The sequence below is a fragment of the Erpetoichthys calabaricus genome, chromosome 10 (assembly GCF_900747795.2).
Source record: "Erpetoichthys calabaricus chromosome 10, fErpCal1.3, whole genome shotgun sequence".
NCBI lineage: Eukaryota > Metazoa > Chordata > Cladistia > Polypteriformes > Polypteridae > Erpetoichthys > Erpetoichthys calabaricus.
The window spans coordinates 35,647,148-35,669,517 of NC_041403.2; the positions used below are offsets into that span (position 1 = coordinate 35,647,148).

At 38.0% G+C, this 22,370-nt stretch overlaps 1 protein-coding gene across 7 annotated transcripts in view; it reads left to right on the forward strand.

The window, feature by feature from the left end:
* Positions 1 to 2,084: 2,084 nt before the first annotated feature.
* Positions 2,085 to 22,370, forward strand: part of clcc1 (chloride channel CLIC-like 1) — a 123,022-nt gene continuing 102,736 nt past the window's right edge. For 4 of the 7 annotated variants that reach the window (XM_051932893.1, XM_051932895.1, XM_051932894.1 and 1 more), the window contains exons 1-4: positions 2,276 to 2,430; positions 7,145 to 7,298; positions 18,812 to 18,910; positions 20,376 to 20,480. In XM_051932893.1, coding sequence (XP_051788853.1) covers positions 2,414 to 2,430; positions 7,145 to 7,298; positions 18,812 to 18,910; positions 20,376 to 20,480 — 375 coding nt within the window. In that variant the 5' untranslated portion in view covers positions 2,276 to 2,413. Of the gene's footprint in view, positions 2,233 to 2,275; positions 2,431 to 7,144; positions 7,299 to 18,811; positions 18,911 to 20,375; positions 20,481 to 22,370 lie in introns of those variants that run through there. The other 3 variants (XM_028811072.2, XM_028811073.2, XM_051932896.1) reach the window with 3 other exon arrangements.

Sequence of the window (22,370 nt, forward strand, 5' to 3'; positions counted from 1 at the left end):
TCAAATAATTGAATACCCTGATTAACAGGTGCACAGTCACAAAAACTGCAAAATTATTAGTCTTTTGAAGGCATAATATTTGCTCTTCACAGATCGTTTAACATAGTAAACTTCATTGTAAAAATAATTGAAAGGTGACTATTAGCACTATGAAAACTGTGTTTCTTACATTTAACATTGATAACATAGAGACAGCCAATGGATTCTTTAAAGTCACAATTTTATTGCCAGCTTTCTTAACGTTTTATATTCCCTGATACCTGAACGTGAGAGTGTGAAGTATGTGATTTGTAATAATCTGTAATCATAATACAGCTAAAAAATAAACTTAAATACGTGATTCACAGGCAAGAAACTCACTGGAGCTGCTGGTATATTGAGAACAGACATGAAGACCGAAGAATATTTCACTGACATCAGCAAACAAAGAACAGATTGTGATCTGCAGGCAAGAAGGGGCTACAATGGAATATTAGGAACTCTGACAGTTTATTCAACGTTTAAAATTGTAATACGTTCATAGCCTTTAAGGTCTTTAAGGTGACCCGTTAAATGTAGGCGGCTATTTCATTTGGACATTCGAGTAAACACCAACAGTCAAACATTTGTTTTAATCTGACTGATTTAATCAAGTAGAGCCCACACTTAAGTCCACGTCAATCCATTAAAATTAGGCGGACACAAATTTGTATTGTTATGTTCATTTAAATATTCTTCAGACGTTGTTCAGTAACGATAAATATCTCATATGCAAACTTTTATTATTATTTTTTCAGAACCGCTACTTCATAAATGACTGTGGTAAAAATACACTGCAGTCTTAATAATGCACTCGACAAAGTGCTATAGTGTAAGATATTGACACTAGTAGACTATCGTCGGAGAGGTATTTTATGAATATACACTCCGTCTCTTACAGTCACTTTATCTTGGCCGTCCACCTTTAGAAATTATCTTACACGTCCACCTTTAGAAATTACACCCACCTTTCTTTTTACGTATCCAAAAGGCAATTGGCTAAAGTGGCCGATGAATGACAAATAACACCGATTAGCGATTTGTTGAATAAAACGGTGATTGACAGCGACGTTTAAATTTGCGATTGGCTGATCAGTGACTGACGTGCGCAAATTTAATATATGATTGGCTGAAGTCGAAAATGATATTAACGCCCATTTTACTCCGGTCTGCAGCAATATCTACTTGCGAAACGGTGCTTCGAAAGCTCGACACTGTGTCGAAACCCCAGTATCGAGCGGCCTACCACTAGCATCAAGCTTACTTACTGTTATATTGCTACAGATACTATACATACACACTGACTATCTATATAAACCAAATGAGCAGGATTGGTGTATGCAAGCCACCTTTATAGCATGCTGAGACAGCGTCAAGCTCGTTCAGACCTGCCCAGGATGTCAACTTCCACAGAACAGCTTCCAACCTGGCCTGATTCAATGCCTGAACATGCCCAGGCTGCACAAACCGTTGTTGATAAGTCACTTACAGGAATGAAAATGTTAGGATACAAATATAAGAAAAAATCATGACAAAACTGAAACGGTACGTGATGGGTAAATTTTGATGTGATATTCGTGATCAGCACCCAAAAATCTATAAGAAACACCCAACAGTGTTCAAGAAGCAAAAACTTTGTTGTGTAGTGATTAGCGTTGCTAGAATGCAAACAATGAAGTTAGCGTAATATGTTGTCTTCGTATTATAATTTTTTATTATACCTAGAAAAGTACACTTCTGTTTAGAATGTTGTCCGCTAAAATCTTGACGTTTGCACGTATTGAAAAGGCACTTAACTGTGTATTTTTGTCCTGTTATCCATATGCTTCTCAACGCTCTAAGTCTGTTTTTTCGTGCGTATTGTAATCTGTTAAGTTAGCCGATAAGAGGTGTGATTTTGCTTCACTTCTCATTGCATCCATAATGACCAACTGAGTCCATCATCCTACTGCTAAGTCTAAACGTGATCTTTTGTGAGGAGGGTGCAAGTACTCCACCCACCCCAAAAACCATGTGATGAAAGCCGAAATCTCATTGGATGTCCAGCTGCGCTGTTTTAACTGTGTGCTATAAAGCTGAAGAGCTCGACGGTCTAAAAGCATGTGATATAAAAACGCAATTTGTTTGGCAATTCTGTGCAGCCTCTCGCCTTTTGATCAACGGAGCAGAGTACCGCAGGTGGAGTCTATTGACTAAATTCGCCGCCTGTTTAAAGTGCGTACTGTGCTACATGTGTACCATCCGTTTGTACTCGCGCTGTTTTGTGACGTCATCACGTCGGTATAGCGGTGCTGGTGGCAGTTGGGTTGTTTTTCGGTTTCGTAGGAGAGTTTTTTGTTGTTGTTGTTAGGGTTTAACTGTCGTTTGCCGCAACCATAGACTTGTTTTCGCGGAGATGTTTTGTGTAGAAGGGTAAGTAGCTTCAGTATTTACTACATGTCTAGACATAGCTTTGGGCTTTTTGTATTTTGGGGTTGTGTTATTTGAAATTTATTTATTTATGACTTCCTAGCAATTTCGTTACGATGTAGTGACCCATTTCTTAGGTAAACGAAGTCTTTGCTGTTCGTTCAAGGTTTTGGATTTAAACCCTTTATTTGAAGACATTACAATTCCCACTTTTTAGTGGTGTGTTGGATGACAAAGTTCGAGACGCTGTAGAAAACTGGATTTATATGGCAGCCCCGATATCTCTAAATTATAACGTGGGTCTTCACATGCTTTTCAGCGATTCAGAATATATTCTGCTGTTATTAAATTACTGCTGCCATTTCCTTTTGTTTTACGTTTGGCCTTTGTATTTGAAAGTCGAATTTACACACTGCATGTAGACGGAGACAAGTGTCAGTCTGGCCTACTCAAACGCGATTAGCCCTGAACGGGGTCGGTGGTGGTGGTGCTGGAGAACATCCAAGCTAGCATAGGATGCAAACCAGGAACAAACCCTAGATAGAGTGCTAGGCCATCCCAGGGGGTGAACACACACCCCACCCACACACAAGGGCCAATTCCGTGTTGCCAGTTCCCCTAAATGGCATGTCTTTGTGCTGTGGGAGGAGACCCACGCAGACAGGGAGTACATGCAGACTCCACACAGGGAGGCAAGTGTGCACATTTAAAAGCACCATTCAGTTAATAAATAATAGAAACGAGTGAGAGAACAATATGTACTAATGTCAGATCAACAAAACAATTTGATATTCTAACACTATATCGTCAATCCCGTTTCATCCAACTGATGGTTGTGGGAGAGAGAAAGTTGAGGGCAGCCCTGGTTAGAAAGCAAATCCATGGCAAGGTAGAGCCCTGGAGATACCCATACAACCCAATATAACCTAATGTGCACAACTGTGACATGTGAAAGGAAACTCCATAAAAAAAGAGGTTGACCAGGAAAACTCCATACAATGTGACATGGGATTTGAACCCAGGGTTCTAGGAACTTGAGGCAGATACCACCAGTTTTAAGAAATGGGAAAACTGCCATTTTTGATATGCTGTTTTAAATTGAATGAGAAATAATGCAGTTTAAACATGTTTCATTTACACCTTGAATTAGAGTCTATTTAGATAGATAGATAGATACTTTATTAATCCCAGGGGGAAATTCACATACTCCAGCAGCAAAAAATATTAAATTAAAGAGTAATAAAAAAAATGCAGGTAAAAAACGGACAATAACTTGAATAATGTTCAACGTTTACCCCCTCTGGTGGAATTGAAGAGTCGCATAGTTTGGGGGAGGAATGATCTTCTCAGTCTGTCAGTGGAGCAGGACAGTGACCACAGTCTGTCGCTGAAACTGCTCCTCTGTCTGGAAGCATGTTGGAGATAAGCTATCCAGAAAGATTGAGATTCATGGTTTGGGCATGCTTCGACATGAATAGCTGTGAATTTCCATCTTTCTTTATTTGGAAAGTATATTATCCTACATTTTCCTTAATTTAACGAGCAAATGTAAAATCTGCTTCAAATAAGATAGGCAAGCAACACCAGTGAGTACATCTTGGAGTGGGAGAACTTACAAGGAGTAGCAAAGCCTTTTTAGATGAACTTTAGGTATTTTCTAAGATAGGAACAAAAAATATGGTTAGCTACTGTATGTTGACTTGTACTAATTTGATGCAGGATACAAGTCAGTCTAAAGCAGAGGTTTTGGTTCAGTTCCTTGTGTTGTGCAAGTGTTTTTTAGAATAGTAAATTCTTAGGTGTCTAATCAAATCAAATTTTATTTGCAACATACAAACTATGCATACTGTACAATATGTTGTGAAATGTTTAGTTGCTCAGCTACAATGACTGTGCTTTAAGAAGAATGTTAAAGGACAATAGCAAAAATGTATGACTTTATAAATATCAAAATTACTGATAGAATTTTAAATGTGATAAATCACTAAAATGATAATAATGTAAGACCGTTAACAGTAGGGCATCATGTAGTTTTAGACGCTTAGCTTATTTAAGATGTGGACAGACTGGGGACAGAAGCTCCTTCTCAGTTTCTGTGAATTGGACTTAAGGGAATGATCGCTTTTACCTGAGCGAGCGCAGCACAGAGAAGAGGCCATTGTTGGGATGGCTGGTATCATTGGTGATATTCTTAGAATGCATTTAAACTTCTGTATGTGGTACAGGCTCAGTATCTCTGATCTCAGAAGTTACATATAGCGTGGTGTTTGTCAGGAGATATTGCATTTAGTACAAGGGACATTTTTGTTTTGCTGTGATGTTGGTTCATTTGTCATGCTACTTTAAATCCTTTCTTTTTTTACTTAACCATCTTCAGTTACTTTTGAGGTTTCTGTAGTAAGGTAGGCAACAGCAAAGTCGCTAACTTGTTTCTACAATATCTGTGCATTCCTTAATACAGGTGTTTAGTAAAATATTTAGTGCCAAGTATAACTTAAGAGAGATTAATGCATTCAGCTTCATAAAACTTTTATCTGAAAACTAAAAGCCTCCTAGAAAAATGCCATGGTGTGGTAACAGTAGGCAGTGGTTTCTGATTAGGTTAGTATGAAGATCTGTAGGAATGGAATTTGACGTGCTTCTCCCAAGTTCAAGCATGTGGTCCTCCCTGTTGCCGCTGCTTTTTGTTCCAACAAATTTCACAATCATGAAGTCCTTTTAAACTTTAATTTCATGTCATCGTTAATTTGCTGCCTCCCACACTGCCCCATCTCTTATTTTGCATTATAAACGGCACAGTAGTGTGAGATTTACATTTATTAGAAATATTTGCAATTGCTTAAAATATCTTTTAATGCTTAACTTTGTTTTGTCATTTTAATTAACATTTTCTGTGTAAATTGCTCTCACTTGTATGTGATAACTGATAATTAATGATGCGCAGTAAAAATCGGTGTAAACATGGCCAGCTATTTCAGTGTAAGCATTTGTGTGTTTTTTGAAGCTTAAAATAACCAGAACTTTAAATTAAAAAAAAAAAGAAAATATTTAAAAAGCTATGAATTCTTGTCCGTCTAACGCACAATTTTTTTTTCTTCCTTCTATAAATCTTAAGCATATCCAGTTTAATCTTCCACAAAGAGAAAATCCCTTAATTGCTTAATTAAGGTCCAAGTCCAATTAAAAGCAAAAGCTGATTGGGATGAAAGCCTACACTCGCAGGGGCCCGTCAGGACTGAACTTGAGAACCACTCCCCTAAGTGATTTGTTTTCCTAGGTGATGTGGTTTATGAGCTTTATTTAATTACTCATTAAACTAGTTTAGGAGGAATTTAGTTTTATGATTTTTCAATTTCAGTACTGTTTGATGTCCGTCAGTGTTGTTCCTGATATTGGTGAATCTCGGCTGATTGGTGAAAAATTTTCAGGCCTTAACAAATTACTTTGTGAAAAAGAAACATTTGCACCAAGAAACATTGGTCCATTTCGCATGCTAGCCTACAGAAGAGGAAATTAGGTGGTTTCAAAAAACAGAGTAAAAATAATGATTTTTAGATCATAAAAGGTACTACACATTTTGCTGAATATGATCAAGGACAAGCAATGAGGTTGCAGATATACCTTGTGTCATGGCTCGTATTTATGTAGCTGGCAAATTGTGCCCTGTGGCAGATTGCCAGGCATTATACAGTTGCATCTACAGAAAGTCAGTGGTCAATCGTAATTACAGTAGCTTCACAAAATATCCCCATATTCTCGAGTTGAGATGGATCTAGGGACGCATTGCTCAGTGAAGGTGTTGTCTTAAGGCCACGTTAAGACAATAGTCACATTACACAACTTTTCCATTTTATTTCTTCTAAGTCATATACTTCATTTATATAATCTTAGCTACCTCATCCTTCTCCTAATTGTGGTGAAGCCTTAGAGTTAGTATCAAAAACTAGAAAACATCATCACGTGTACTGTTTGCAGCTCAAGGTGTTTAAAAGCATGATGCATTCATTCTCAATTGTGAGCATCTACTCCTTCCTCTCCACGAATGGGTGTCGGATGTTTCGTTCTGCTCTATAGGGTAGGACAAATTCTTATCCTAGACAGACTTTAGTGCAGTCCTAGGAGTAACTGAGGAGAGCGAGAGAGAGGTTAGGAGCAGGTGCTGATACAGTGCAGTGCCACACCCACCACACGACAAGCCAACTCAGGACCCCAGGTTAGGACCCAAGTGCAACCATGCAACGGGTGACACCTCAGCACCACACTAGTTCAGATGGTATGGAACCAGTATGAGGTTTTTTTTATGGAGGCTAGAGTGCCAATTCTGCCTCCAAGCCCCAAGTTTTTCCCTGCAGGTTGGAGGGCCTACATGCAGGGAAGGATGCAGATTGATGTCATACCCAGGACAGTATCTCTGAGATGCTTAATAAATACTGGCAGAATTCAGATTTTTTTTTTTTGACTTCCTTATTTTTAATCCCTTATTTCTTGTTATTCAAAAGTACTAAGGTGTTCCAAATGTGTTTTACTTTTTCCATGCATTTCCCTAGTGAAGAGATCAGTTGTTTAATTGTTAAGATGAGATGGTTACAAAAATAAAGTTGAAGGAATAAAATCATTACATAGGATTCTAGTTCATTAGCTTTTCTTTTTTTTCTTTTTTTTTTTCTGCTTTGTATGATCTGTAATGATTCTTTTAAACTTGTTCCTTCCTTTTCAGAAAGAAAATGCGTCTTATTTTCTTCTTCTTTGGGATGTTACTTTTAGTGAAAGCAGAGGTGGAAGACAATGATTGGGTTGACCCCACTGATATGCTTCATTATGATGCCACCTCAAAGTCTATGAAAAGAGCAAATGACAACACCCACCATTCTGTAAGTTCAGGATTTCACTATTTGATAATCCATTTTCTGAACTGTTGCTGATACAACAAAATAAAATGTTGCAGCATTAACATTTTGGTTCTCCCTTTTTTTTTTTGGGACATGGGATTCTGCCAAATAAAATTTCTTTGCAAAACAAAAGTTACGTACGCAATATTTTTAAAATATTAACCATTCAACACTCATGAAATTGCATTCAATTTTTTGTTTCACCATATTAACTATCAAAATTACCTGATATTACCAAGCAAATCCAGTATGTGAGGTTTGGAATACTCAAATGTTTATAAAATATGTGATGACAGATTTTGATCTCAAAGCAATGTAATCTGCAGTGGTGTCTCTATTTGAGATTCTGAGAAGAGACAAACTTTTTTTTTTTTTTTTTTAATATTTTTATTTTATTAATTTTCATTGTAATCATTCCATACAAACAGATCAATTTATAACCCAACAAATTTGAAGACAAATCAAACCCCACCCCTGAGAAGGAGAGCTTAGCTAAAGGAAAATTGCTTTAAGCTTTTTAATAAGGCAACATTAAACAAAAGAGAGAGAGAAGTAAATATCTATATAAATAAGAGATGGAGAAGGGAGTTAAATGCAATAATAGTTAATTCTCTTATTGTAAAATAATATTGATTAAATCCTGCCATGTTTTGAAAAAATTTTGTACAGATCCTCTAACTGAAAATTTGATTTTTTCCAATTTCAAATAATATAAAACATCGGTTTCCCACTGACTTATAAGAGGAGAATTAGGATTCTTCCAATTTAACAAAATAAGTCTGCGTGCCAAGAGTGTAGTGAATGCAATCACCGTTTGCTTGTCCTTCTCCACTTCAAGTCCATCTGGAAGGACACCAAACACAGCTGTTAGTGGGTTAGGAGGGATTGTGATACTAAGGCTGTCTGAGAGGCACTTAAAAATTTTTGTCCAAAATGATGTTAGTTTGGTGCAGGCCCAGAACATGTGACCCGAGAAGAGACAAACTTGAAAAAGAAGAGATGATATGACAAGGTGAGGCAGAGACCCACAGAATGTAGTAGTGATACTGGTTGGTTGTTTGCTATTAAAATTGTTCTTGAGAAAATGTCTTGATGAACATAATAAAGGGGACATACACTTAAAATTGAGGTTTGGATTCAGAAGGCATATTGGTTGAAAAGATGGGAGTCCATAGGATATGAGGACAGGTAATTTACTTGGCAATTAATGTGTTGAGAGGGTGACATGATAGCTTATCCTTTCTGTTGGATTGGAGTGTAAGGGCAGATTGTCACTATTCCAAAATCCACTAATGAATATGTTAAGTTTGCATTTAAATTATTGCACACTAGCCACGTTTCCTGACGAAGATGGGTAATAGCAAATATTTTTAAATTGCTATCTCTTGTCCTGCATGTACCTTCAGTGCCTTTCCTCTGTATTTGCGTTTGTGTAAACATCTGTTACCAGTGTTCTGTCTTTTGGAAGTGTTCCCGTAAAACCTGCTACTCGGACTCTTGTCATTATTTTTGAGGCACCTTTCTCAACTCCTGTCTGGATCTAGACTTGCCATCTTTGAAGATCACTCATTCAGGGTGCCTCAGACTTTTACTCCTCCTCATTCTTCTGACACTTTTTTGTTGCGTCACCAAAGTCAAACAATCAGGTCTGCGTCTCCAGTCCCTCTGAGCAATCCAACTGTTTTATTAGATAGCAGATACCTTCTGGAGGTGTATGTAATATTGCATGTATACAGAAAAGCCTGAAAGAGAAGAGAGGATGTTCCACGGTGAAGCAGAGACACGTACAGAGTAAAGTAGTGGTACAGAGTGGTTGCTGGAGGTCATCTAGAAAACATTTTAATGTGTCGGCACTTCAAGCAACCAGTCAGGTGAATTCAGTGTATGAAACTGAATTTTGTATTTGGAGGGTTCTGGCCTGGAGAAGAATGGTCATATTGTGTCAATTTGATCCAAGGAAACAAAATCACAATCTTTCACCATTTAGTGATTTAGGCCTGCAGAAAACAAATATTTTGATAATTGATTATTTGGGTGAATGTTAGACATAATTGACTTTGTTGAAAATTTTAAATTATATCATGAGCCATATCATATAATTAAAACAATGGGAAATCTTGCACATGACAATTTTTCTTTGTAAATTATGCATCATTGTTAACAGACAAGAACTACACTGACATTTAAAACAATTTTGTAGCAGTGTGCAAACAGCACACTATGTTTATGATTGACAGTGTAACCAGGATGAATCAATTATGATATTAAATTACTCTTAAATGGTACTGCCTAACAGCACATAATGGAGGGCAAAGAGTTATCTTATTCAAATAAAATGAATGAACAATGGTTAATCATAAGTTATGTCATGACCCGTACTGGCATCCAATGTTCAAAAGATGTTTTCTCGTCAAATACCATCTAATCGGTAGGTCCAGTATTTCAGATATTTGTTATTTACAACTGTTGTGATTTATCCATTCATTACAAAGTTGTACCCATTCAGAATGTTTGTTTATAATAACACAGGGAACTGCATACTCATTTTTTTTGTTTGTAGTGTTGCTTAGCTGTTCTTAATTACTGATGTAAACAGTTGCAGGCAACACATACAGTATATCTTCTTCTTCTTCTTTCAGCTGCTCCTGTTAGGGGTTGCCACAGCGAATCATCTTCTTCCAAACCTTTCTGTCCTCTGCATCTTTTTCTGTTACACCCATCACCATCATGATTTCTCTCACCACATCTATAAACCTTCGCTAAGGCCTTCCTCTTTTCCTCTTCCCTGGCAGCTCTATCCTTAGCATCCTTCTCCCAGTATACCCAGCATCTCTCCTCTGCACATGTCCAAACCAATGCAATCTCGCCTCTCTGACTTTGTCTCCCAACCGTCCAACTTGAACTGACCCTCTAATGTCCTCATTTCTAATCCTATCCATCCTTGTCACACCCAGTGCAAATCTTAGCATCTTTAACTCTGCCACCTCCAGCTCTGTCTCCTGCTTTCTGGTCAGTACCACCGTCTCCAATCCATATAACATAGCTGGTCTCACTACCGTCCTGTAGACCTTCCCTTTCACTCTTGCTGGTATCCGTCTGTCACAAATCACTCCTGACACTCTTCTCCACCCACTCCACCCTGTCTGCACTCATTTTCACCTCTCTTCCACAATTCCCATTACTCTGTACTATTGATCCCAAGTATTTAAACTCCTCCACCTTCGCCAACTCTACTCCCTGCATCCTCCCCATTCCACTGACCTCCCTCTCATTTACACACATGTATTCTGTCTTGTTCCTACTGACCTTAATTCCTCTCCGCTGTAGAGCATATCTCCACTTCTCCAGGGTCTCCTCAACCTGCTCCCTACTCTCGCTACAGATCACAGTGTCATCAGCAAACATCCTAGTTCACAGGGACTCCTGTCTAATCTCGTCTGTCAACCTGTCCATCACCATTGCAAATAAGAAAGGGCTCAGAGTACATATACACATTCGGTATATCTGCAGGGCCATTTTTTGTGGATGGCTCACTATATTGTAAACTTGGGTGCTTTTTCAGAGTAGAGAAAAGGCAAGCCTTATGGTGAATCCCTTGAAAAGGAAAGACTTTATAGGATGACATTTTTTCCCCTATAATGAATTTTTCTGAAAATATAGTGTAGTGAAATTGCATCTTTTACTACATTTTCTGTATATTAAGGTTGTGTATGCCAAAATGTCAATAAATAGGCTTTTTCTTATTGGTGACTCAATTTGCCCAGCATGAGTGTGAATGTTTGCGCGCGTATATGCTTTACAGTGATCATGCTATGAAAATCTGAGTCCCTTGTGTGTTTGGCAGATTTTTGGCACCTTAAGTTTTTGATTACACCTGGTATAGGCTCTTGTTGGCAAGTTAGACAAAGCAGGTATCAACAATGTAAGCATTTCCATTATGTTAACACATGATTCTTTTAGGGCTGCAACAAGTAATCGTCATAATTATTGAAAACATTGACAACGATCACTTTCATAGATTAGTTTATTTTGTCATTAGCCTGAGTACTTTGTGGAGAGCAGTTGCATCAGTATTTCATTTAGTTGTGATCACATTTGAAAAATGGCATACTGGCAGAATGTTTGGGAGCACTTTGCTATGAACACGGGAAAAAAAAGTTGTAAGCTGCATAATGTGTAGGTCTAACCGTCTATGGCACTAGAGCATAACAACGATTTGAAAAGGAAACGTACTGTTACAGGGTCTGTGGGGGAGGAAGGTTCACCATCATCCCAGTAAGTTGAATGTACTTCTGCATTATGAGATGCAAATACATGAATGCAATGTTTCCTAGGCTTGGAATAATGGCATGACTTTCGGTTTGAACTGAGGAATAATTTGAGTCATAGTTCAGCCCACTTCAATGCAAATAACAGTTCATGAGTTCATGATAGGCAACTAAAAATAGGTCATTAGCCACTAGCTAGTAAAATTCAGATTTTCACTTGCCATATTTGAGGGTTTTTATTTTTTTGAAGAGGTCATTCTAAGTTATAATGCTGCATTACATGCTTGCGTACACATGTAACTTTAGCATGTGTGTGTTTACAAAACATGGATACAAAGAAATGACGAACATTCCTGTCCAAGCATTTTTTATTTTTTTTTCCTTCGATCTTGTGTGCAAAGGAAATCAAATCAAAGATCCCAGTTCCATACAGATAGAAAACAGCAGCGAGGGCAAAGGTGAAACCCGCAGCACATCAACCGCGACTGAAAGGTTTATTGCTCATACTGAGTCAAACTAATAATAATAATGTTTTATTTATATAGCACCTTTCCCAATGCAGAATTTGGTGGGACTATTTGTAGAAGGATAATATATTTCAGTCAAGGCTTATTTCAAGAGTCACAAAATAGTAAACACCAGGCATTTTGTTTCTTTTTTTTTTTTTTTATTGAAGTGCTCATGCAGCATTCAAACACTTCCAGAAATGAGCCTGGCTTGTCACTGACTTACCAATTTAATTATAATATGCAATTCAACATTTGTGCTTCATATTCCTATAACCAGATGTATTTTTTGTTAATTTCTAAATACCGCTTTGATCATCATAACTGTATACTAATATTAAATATATAGCATGTCCCTCTACTAGCTTCATTGTACCACATAGCATGCTGCTTATCTAATTACCCACTTACCGTGGAAGACTTCTTCGACTGTTACAATTATGATTGACTTCTGTTTAAATAGCAGGCAAGAGAGGTTTTAGAAAGAAAGAAAAAAAAAAAAAGTTGCCACACAGACCTTCTAGTTAGAGGCTCATTTGAAAATGCATATGAATAATCAACAAGATAAATTTTATTACACTGCTACATTTTTATTGTTATAATCATTGTTGATTACCATTTTTTGAAAAGAATGCTATGTTCACTAAAAATACGCACTTATGCACGTAGCATGCAAATTGGGCCTCTAGTGCTCTAATATAACTATAATAGATTGCAAATTTGAATTCAAAACATCCACGTATCCAAAGAGCGACCCTACAAAGACCTAAGGTGGAATGTGGCATGGCTCTACCTAACTTTCAGTTTTATTACTGGGTGGCAAATATACAAGCTGTAAAAACCTGGACATTGAGACAATTAGATGAACGTACACCGGCTTGGTCCGCAATAGAAATGAAATTCTGCAGGACTTCTTTATATTCCTTGCTTTGTACCCCAATAAATACAAGTTATCACCAATATATTAAGAACCCAATTGTGCTTCACTCACTCAGAATATGGAACCAATGTAGGAAATATTTTAAGATACAGAACCTTTTATCTGTGGCACCTCTGCAGGAGAAACCTCTTTTTCCACCCTCACAAGCATATGCAGTTTTTAATGTCTGGAAAACATTTGGGATTAAATCACTTGGAGATCTGTACATAGACAACGTCTTTGAATCCTACGAACAATTACACTCCAAATTTAAGTTTCCAGCAATACATTTCTTTCACTACCTCCAAATTAGAAACTTTGTTAAACAGAACTTGTCCAATTTACTTCACTTCCCACCTACCTCTATGCCGGAAAAAATATTGATCAGTCTTGAGGACTCGGACAGCATTTCTGTAATATATAAAACCATTTTACAGTCCCTCCCTTTCAAAGATCCAAGAGTACAGTGGGAAAAGGATCTCTCACTCAAAATCTCAGAAAAGGAGTGGAAGGTAGCAATGCAAAGAATTCAGTCATTCCATGTGCGCAAAGCATACAATTATTCAACATAATATTTTATGTCGAGCACATCTGTCTAGTTTAAAATTGTCCGAAATGTTTCCAGGGCAAGATACAACCTGTGAACGCAAGCCTTACTGGGCCACATGTTTTGGGCCTGCACCAAATTAACATCATTCTGGACCAAAATCTTTAAATGCCTTTCTCACTTATAGGATCTGTACAAAACCTGTCAGGATCTAATCAATAACATTTTAGAATAAGCATTTCAATTGAGGAAGCAGATTCTGTCCCCTTTATTATATTTTTATTAATTTATTTACTTATTTTTACTGGTTTAAAATTTTACTCTGTTGGCCTAGTTCTCTTTCTCATGGGTGGGGGTGATTTGTTATAAAACCTAGTTTTGTTAAACTTGACTTGCTTGTATGGAATGTTATTTGATTTTAATGAAATCAATAAAATGCAAAAAAAAAAAATATCGCAATGACAGGTTCAGGGCTCCTTCACTCATCAAAGTGTTGAGAAATTAATTGAAGATGACTACTGTGTCTGTAGAACATGCAGAAAGGGGGGGAAGCACATGAGTTGTTTCTGAGGCAATTCCTCTCTGCTATGCAATGAATATAAAGGTGTAGTAATCTTTAGGTGGCAATTACCAAGTTAAACCATAATAAACTAACTCCTTTCCAATATGATACCACATTTCACCTTTACTTTGTTTGTGTTCCTTAACAAATGTACTTTGCTTTTGGTAAAAGTTCATAGTAATCTAAAAAATATTTTCACTGGGAAAACTAATAATTGCCATAGTCTTTCTCAATGCACTTATTCCAAATGAGGGGAGCAAAGGCCAAAAGCCTATCATGGCATTACTAGCCACAATCCTGGAAAAGGGCCTGGACAGGGTACCAGTGAATTGCATGGGCCACTCATGCGCATACCCACACTCGCACTAGGACTATTTAACCAAACTTATAAGGCTCTGAGAATGTGTGAGGAAAATTGGAAAGACCTTGTGTTTAATTTTTGTCTTGTCGAGATAATGCGATCTCCATACAGACAATCGGGTGCTGGATTTGAACCAGCATTTTGAGGATTTGAGTATACTAGATCTGTAAATATATATTTTATATGTTTGCATGCAAGTTATTTGCAGTTTGTTTATGTCTGTTTATAACCTCTGATCTTAAAACAACTACCGTGTTTCCCTGAAAATAACACCGGGTCTTATATTCATTTTTGTTCCAAAAGATGCACTAGGGCTTATTTTCAGGGCATATCTTATATTTATTCATGTACAACAATATACATTTATCCAAATACAATCATGTCATCTTCTTTTGGAATATCGTCATAACTCACCACATTCAAACCCTGAATTCCAGCCTGAATTTCTTGCTACTCCAGCCGCTTTTAGGATCCTCCAGGATTGGTGTGCACGCTTCGATGTTTGAATGGTTCAATGCGGTGAAGCAAAATGCCAACATACAAATGTATTCATGCTGCCTTTATATTCTGGTGTTGCATTTTCCCCAAAGTAATGACACGATATATTTTAAAAGTCTCACATACCATCTTCTGTGCCATCCTTTTTTTTTTTTTTTTTTTTTTTTTCTCACCTTTACCATCAGAATGTACAGTGGCGTATTTGAGCCACAGAGGGAAAAAAATGACATAATGAAAATGTCTATTTTGTGAATAAAGTGGAAATTTCGGCTTTAAACTCAGTCCACTTAAATCCCATAGTTTTACTTTATCATTAAAGTAGGCTGTTGTAAACGTCATCTTAAAACCGACCCAGTTGTTCATTGCTACATGCTTCTGGGGCTTCCTCCTGACCTGACAGCAGCAGCAATAGATCGCCACACAGAACACATTAAATGTGTGATATTCCAGCTCTCTGCACATTTAGAATTCTTAGATTTATACTTTCATTATGAAATGCATTAAAATATGTATGCTACATTTATAGATAAATTAACTTTTTTAAATAATGAATACTGTTAATAGTTACACATATGGGGTGGCATGGTGGCAGAGTGGTAGCGCTGCTGTCTCGCAGGGAGTCCTGTCCCTTGTGGTCCCTGCCTGGAATGTGCACATTTTCCTGGTGGGTTTCCAGTGTGCTCAGTTTTCCATCCAAAGACATGAAGGTTTGGTGAAGCTACAATGACGCTAGTGTGTGTGTGTGTTTGTGTTCACCTTGCAATGAGCTGATACCCCATCCAGGGATTTTGTTTCTGTCTTGTCGATGCTGCTGGAATGGGCACATCCTCAGATTGATGAATGTAACCATGAAACATTCTTTTCAGAGATATTGTGGCAAGGTGTGCTCGGAATTTAATGGATGTTTTGGGCACACGCATCACATCTCGTGAAGTATAAACCTGGCCTTAGGCGCCTTACTTTTCAGCTGACGATCTTGACAAGGGCTTATTTTCAGAATAGGTCCTATTTTCGGAGAAACACGGAAGTTTAAAACATCTGAAACAGTGAGTTTGTTTTTGAAATTACAATAGTGTATGTTCTTTTTTTAAAATTTTTTAAAATTTTATTTTAACACTACTTTGATAATACAGAAAATCATAATTTTGCTCATTATAATCGTGAAATTAAATTTTGATAATCTGGGTCTGTCCACATCGTTGTGTCTCTGGATCAGGGACTTTCTCACCAACCGGCCTCAGGTGGTTAGAATTGGAGATTGTACATCAGCCACACTGGTTCTGAACACTGGCACACCACGGGGCCGTGTGCTCAGCCCAGCACTCTTCACGTTATTCACGCACAATTGCTCTGCCATCCATACCACAAATATGGTTGTGAAGTTTGCGGATGATACAGCCATGGTGGGTCTCATATCCGACAATGATGAGACTCACTACAGAGAGGTAGTACGACACCTAGCACTATGGTGCTCAGCCAGCAACCTCATCTTGAACACCAGCAAGATCAAAGAGATCATTGTGGACTATAGGAGGTCCAGAAGAACAGAACATGCACCTGTATTCATAGATGAGGAGGTTGTAATGTGTGTGGACAATATCAAGTTCTTGGGTATCCACATCACATCGGATCTGACCTGGTCTTTGAACACATCTCACCTGGTAATGAAGGCACAACAAAGACTCTTCTTCCTCAGGAAGATGAGACGAGCTGGATTCTCCTCTAGGCTGCTCACAAAGTTCTACAGATCCGCTATAGAAAGCATTCTCTGTCACAGTATGACAGTGTGGTACGGCATCTGCACAGCACAGGACAGGAAGGACTTGGCACGGGTGGTGAGAACAGCACAGGGGATCGTGGAAAGTCCTCTCCTAGACCTGGACTCTGTATATGCTGGAAGGGTGCAGAAGAGGGACAAATGTATAGCTGCGGATCTCACCCATCCTGGAATTGGACTGTTTGTACCACTGCCTTTGGGAAAGCGGTACAGAAACCTAAAAACACGTACCATCTGACTGAAAGACAGCTTTTTCCCCAGAGCTGTGAAGTCCATCTACCCCTGCTGATACACATACATACATCTACATCTACCCATATCCTGCCCCCCTATAGACATGCATACGCACTTTCCCTCGTAATCAAACACGCACACTCGTATTCCTCCCCTGCAGACCCACACACACCGATCACTGGTCTCTGCAGGCATACTACCTCAGGAAAAGTCTGGACTTGATGATGTTTTATTGCTTCTGTCTTTTATACTTATGTTTATTATTTATAGTGTATTGTGTATTTTAACTACATTTTTTGTTGGTAGGCAGAATACTTATGTGTATGCATAATGACAATAAAAGAAATCTGTCTTTTTTTTGGTTGAATAATTGGTTCAGACCTACATGGATTGTTTTGATTTCTTGTCTGGAAATGACTACATTTTGGTCATACTTACTCAGAGCAAACTAAAATATCCTTTCAAGTATCTGGCTTCATATACTCCAACAGCTCCAGAATATTTAAAGTCAAAACACAACCACAAACATGTAGTACGGTATTAGTAGTGGTAGGAATGTCTTGTATATGGAATACATTGAAATTACTTGCAGCATGTCATTACACTTTTGTACAATGAGAGAAACTTTTTAAATTTTATGAAGTATGAATTTTATGAATTCATCCATGGCAGATGACATATAACAATTTAGAACAATATATTGCATGTAAATTTCAAGCTTGATAGATACGTGTACAAAACTCTATAGCCAAACTCATTTTTATATATTAAGTTTTAAGATCATCTTGTGCCAGTTTCTCCATGTCACCAAAGCCTTGACCTCCAGTATTTAAAAAATAAATTTTGTAGCTCTGTAACTCAATCCAGTAACTGTGTGGCCTTTCCCTGACTCTGGTTTCCTGTGCTTTGCGTAGTTGTAAATTTAGGGTTGTTTATGGTTCTAAATTGCCCCAGTATGACTGAGTGTTTGTCCGTATTCTCTGCACTGGACTGGAAATCAGTCCTATGTGCTATCATGGTGGTAATGGGTAGAGGGTAGATCAACACATTTTTGTAACCCCAAAACAAAGGCCTGTTGATATAACTCCACAGTTCATTTTTTTTTATTGATTATTGATTTTTTTTCTTTGTCTCGGTCTATCCAAAGTGTCTTGTAACCTTACAAATGTTTTTCTTTTTGTTTTTTACATGAGAAATGTTTCGGCCTCAGAAAGGAAACACTGTAATTATCAATTAAATAACCAAGAATGAGGTTAATTTGTAATTTTTTTGGCTTTAGTGTTAGTATCACTTTTAACCAGTTGGGCTGAGCGCTGAATTAAGTGGACTTTTTAAACACAATTACTTTATGGTTCAGATTATGCAATCTGTTTTTAAGTTTTCAGAATCAAAGACAAACATTTCAAAAATCTGTTGCAGTTTATAGTGCCAAAATACAGTTCATTTGTTTTATTAAACAGGTTTTGATGTGGATGCCATCTATGTGTAAGTACTAGTGTTTTGCCCTCAGTTTTATTGCTTTTGGCTGCATTTTTTGATGACACTACATGTCACAATCGTGGCAATTAGATTTGCATATTGTACTATACTTAGGTTTTTCTGTTCCAAATGCAATTAACTCATAGTTCATATATGTGGCATAGTGATTAAGACTTTGGACTATAAATCATGAAGTTCCACATGGAGTCCTTTCAGCATTCTTTGTGTTTGGCAGAGTAGGCCATTTATTGTGCCATTTAACAAGCTGCAGAATACTATTAAGATTTGTTACTGGATGAATTTCAGTATTTATAGCTGATATGTCACTTTTTTCCTGTTATCAGGTGAAATATCTACAGTGTACTGATCACTGCTCATCAGCGACTGTGTCCTGTCCTGATGCATCGGAATGCCCCAGGAAGCTTGCAAGGCTAGAAGCACAGGTATACACTTATTTGTATAGCTGTTTACTGCCTTTTATGTAAATGTAAAAGATCAAATTAGGATGTCCAACTCCTGTTCTCAAGTTTGACTCTATCTTCAATCTTCATTCCATTAAATATTTATATAACTTGGCCAAAATTTGTCACTTTAATATCTAATTTAATGTACAATGGTTGGATTTAAAAATACCATCCATCCATCCTCTTCCGCTTATCCGAGGTCGGGTCGCGGGGGCAGCAGCTTGAGCAGAGATGCCCAGACTTCCCTCTCTTCGGCCACTTCTTCTAGCTCTTCCGGGGGAATCCCCAGGCGTTCCCAGGCCAGCCGGGAGACACAGTCCCTCTAGCATGTCCTGGGTCTTCTCCGGGGCCTCCTCCCGGTTGGACGTGCCCGGAACACCTCACCAGGGAGGCGTCCAGGAGGCATCCTGATCAGATGCCCGAGCCACCTCATCTGACTCCTCTCGATGCGGAGGAGCAGCGGCTCTACTCTGAGCCCCTCCCGGATGATTGAGCTTCTCACACTATCTTTTAAGGGAGAGCCCAGACACCCTGCGGAGAAAACTCATTTCAGCCGCTTGTATTCGTGATCTCGTTCTTTACCACTCTTCCATTTCATGTACTTGGTGGTACGTAAGGAAAAATACTGAGGTGCAGTTAACATACACATTTGGTGGGGAGATCTGGCATGGCTTAAACATAAGTAACAAACTAAAGAATGGTAATGAAACTTCAGCTGTTAGATTTAAATAGATTAATAAACCAACTATTTTTATATACAGTTTGCTTCTATAGACAACACCATCTCAAGATACTTCAGGAGCAGATAGAGGGCTTTTTTTTTTTTTTTTTTAAGTGACTTGCATATAATCATGCACAATAAAAGGATGGCTGGAAGTGAGCTGGTAGCATTTGATAAAAATCCATTTCCTTCTCTTCTCTATGACTGTCTCTTATTAAAACTCTTGTGGCTGAGAAAACAAAGCCACTCCTAAATAGCGCAGTAAAGGTCAGAGAAGTCTTAGACAAAAAAAAAAATGGAGAATTTATTTTTTCTCAGCCATAGTGTATCGTTGTGAAAGATGGACCATTAGAAAAGTAGAGAAGGAGAGAGAGTAATTTTTTGCATACTGTAATGCTGTAAGTTACTGCACATGTTAAAGATTTCAAGATGTAAACATATCTCTTTTGGACACTATCTAACCTAATTGTACATTTTACATCTTCTGTAATGAAGTGACACTAATGTGTACATTTTTCACATTTTCTTGGTATAGGACCACTGGTGTGGCAGTAAGATTTGTGCCCAAATAGTTGAGGAAAATAATTTCGGCGACACATGTAATTTTCACTAGTACATATACTGAAGTTGAAAAATGTAATTGTTGTAGAATTCGCAATATACAAGTTTCATAATTTAAAATATTTTAATGTTTTCATAGTGTTCTTTGTTTCTGTTTTTAAGATTCTCCAACTTATGGGGCCCAATTCAAAAAATGAAAAAGACTGCAACCCTGTTTTCAAAAGGTATCTGAATAAGCTATTAAGGGACATTCAGAAGATTGGCTTGGTAAGTTCTTAAATAGATTTCAGTCTGAATATGTGTTTATTGTACATTGTAATCAAATTAGCCAACCCACCGTCTTAGCTGAAGGGTTGTGTGTTTTTTATATATTTATATATATTTTTTTATTTTATTAGTCATTGTGTTTACATAATGGTTGTAGCCCTGAACTGCCCAAAATAAATTGACTATTTTCAATTAATTTGGTAATTTGTGTGCATCGTGCTAGTACTGTATTTCATACCATATCCAAGGCAATTTCTTAATTTTGGGGTAAGTTTTAGAATTAGAAAGTGTGATGGGCGACTGTGGCTCTTACCCGGCTGGGATGCCTCTATAGGGGAAGGACTGGTGGGGACAGAGCCTGCACAGGACACTACCTTCTCTGGAGAGCTAAATGGCAGCCCTCCTGGGTTGCAGCAGTGCCTCAGACTCCGGTATCATGGGAGTGCCTTCAGAGGGTGCTGCAGGGTTTTTGAGGCACTTCCCCCCCCCCCCCCCCCAACCAAAAAAAAAATGTATTGCTGAGCCTATGTCCTGTGTCTGTCTGTGTTGGGTTTTGGGAGCCGAGTGCCCCCTGAAGGCCACAATAGATAAAAAATTTTATAAATCCCAAAGGGAATTGCATGGTTACTGCAGCAGACAAAAAGGGCACAAATATACATATAACAAGAATGATCTTCATTGTAGGTATGCTAACAAGGTACAAATGCACATCATGAACGAACTGTAAGTAGATTAACAAAGTGTAGGTATTCACAAACTGTAAAGTGATTTGAATTGCACATACAGTCGACCCTTGATATACGACCAGGCTGACATGCGAACAACTTGATTTACGACCAAAATTTTTGTTTTGATTTATGGCCCACATCTTGCGTTACGACCTGAATGCGGTCACATTTATCCGCTTGCTCGATTGTAAACAAACAGCCGAGAGCGTTCATAAGCGTCAGTCGGAGCCCAGATACATGTGTTTGTGGACGTAATTTCGGTCAGTGCAGTGATTTATATAATTTTTTTCGATAATTGCTAAGGAAGGAAGAGAAGGTAATGAAGGTAAAGAAAGCGATCACAATCAAAAAGAAGGAAATTGTGCGTAAATATGAGAGTGGTGTTCATGTGACCAATCTCGCTAATATGTACAGCATGTCGAAATCCACCATCTCGACAATTTTACAAAGAAAAGATGTGTATAAGGAGACTCCTTCCAAACAATAACCACCTTCCATTTCATTCTCCTCCTCCTCCCGTCCTGCAGCCCAAAGATGTCAAATTAAATGGTGAGTACAGTATGAAATTGTTGTTTCTGGTAGGCTAGGCACTTTTTGTAACTTTTTGGTTAGTACATTAGAAAAATTATTGGTGTTTTGGTAAATTATGCACATTATACAACCCAATTTTATTATGAAAAGGTTAAGGAAGTGTTGCTGTGGGAGGTTCGGAATGCATTATGGGTATTTCCATTATTTCTTATGGGACAAATAGTCTTGACTTACAACCAACTTGAGTTACAACCAGCCCTCGCAAACGAATTGAGTTCGTAAGTCAAGGGTCCACTGTACTTCTAAGTTGTGGTGAGGTTTCTGCTAACAAGGGCAGCATGAGCAGAAGCACGATACCAGCGTCACGGATATATACACACACGCAGTGTTTTACAAGTTCCAGAAAAGAACAGCCGAAAAACTAATTATATCCCTCAGTAAAGTTCGACTAGAATAAAAAGACATCCGACAAGAAGAAGTACAGAACAGTACAAACCCAATCACTCAACAGATGGTGAAAGCTTAAAGCCAACAGTCTTCTAGCAATTCAGCTGAACACAAAAGAGCAAAGTGACTGCAGAAAGGGATAAAGATGAACTTGGCACTGAATCCTTGCCCGTTGAGGGCTCGT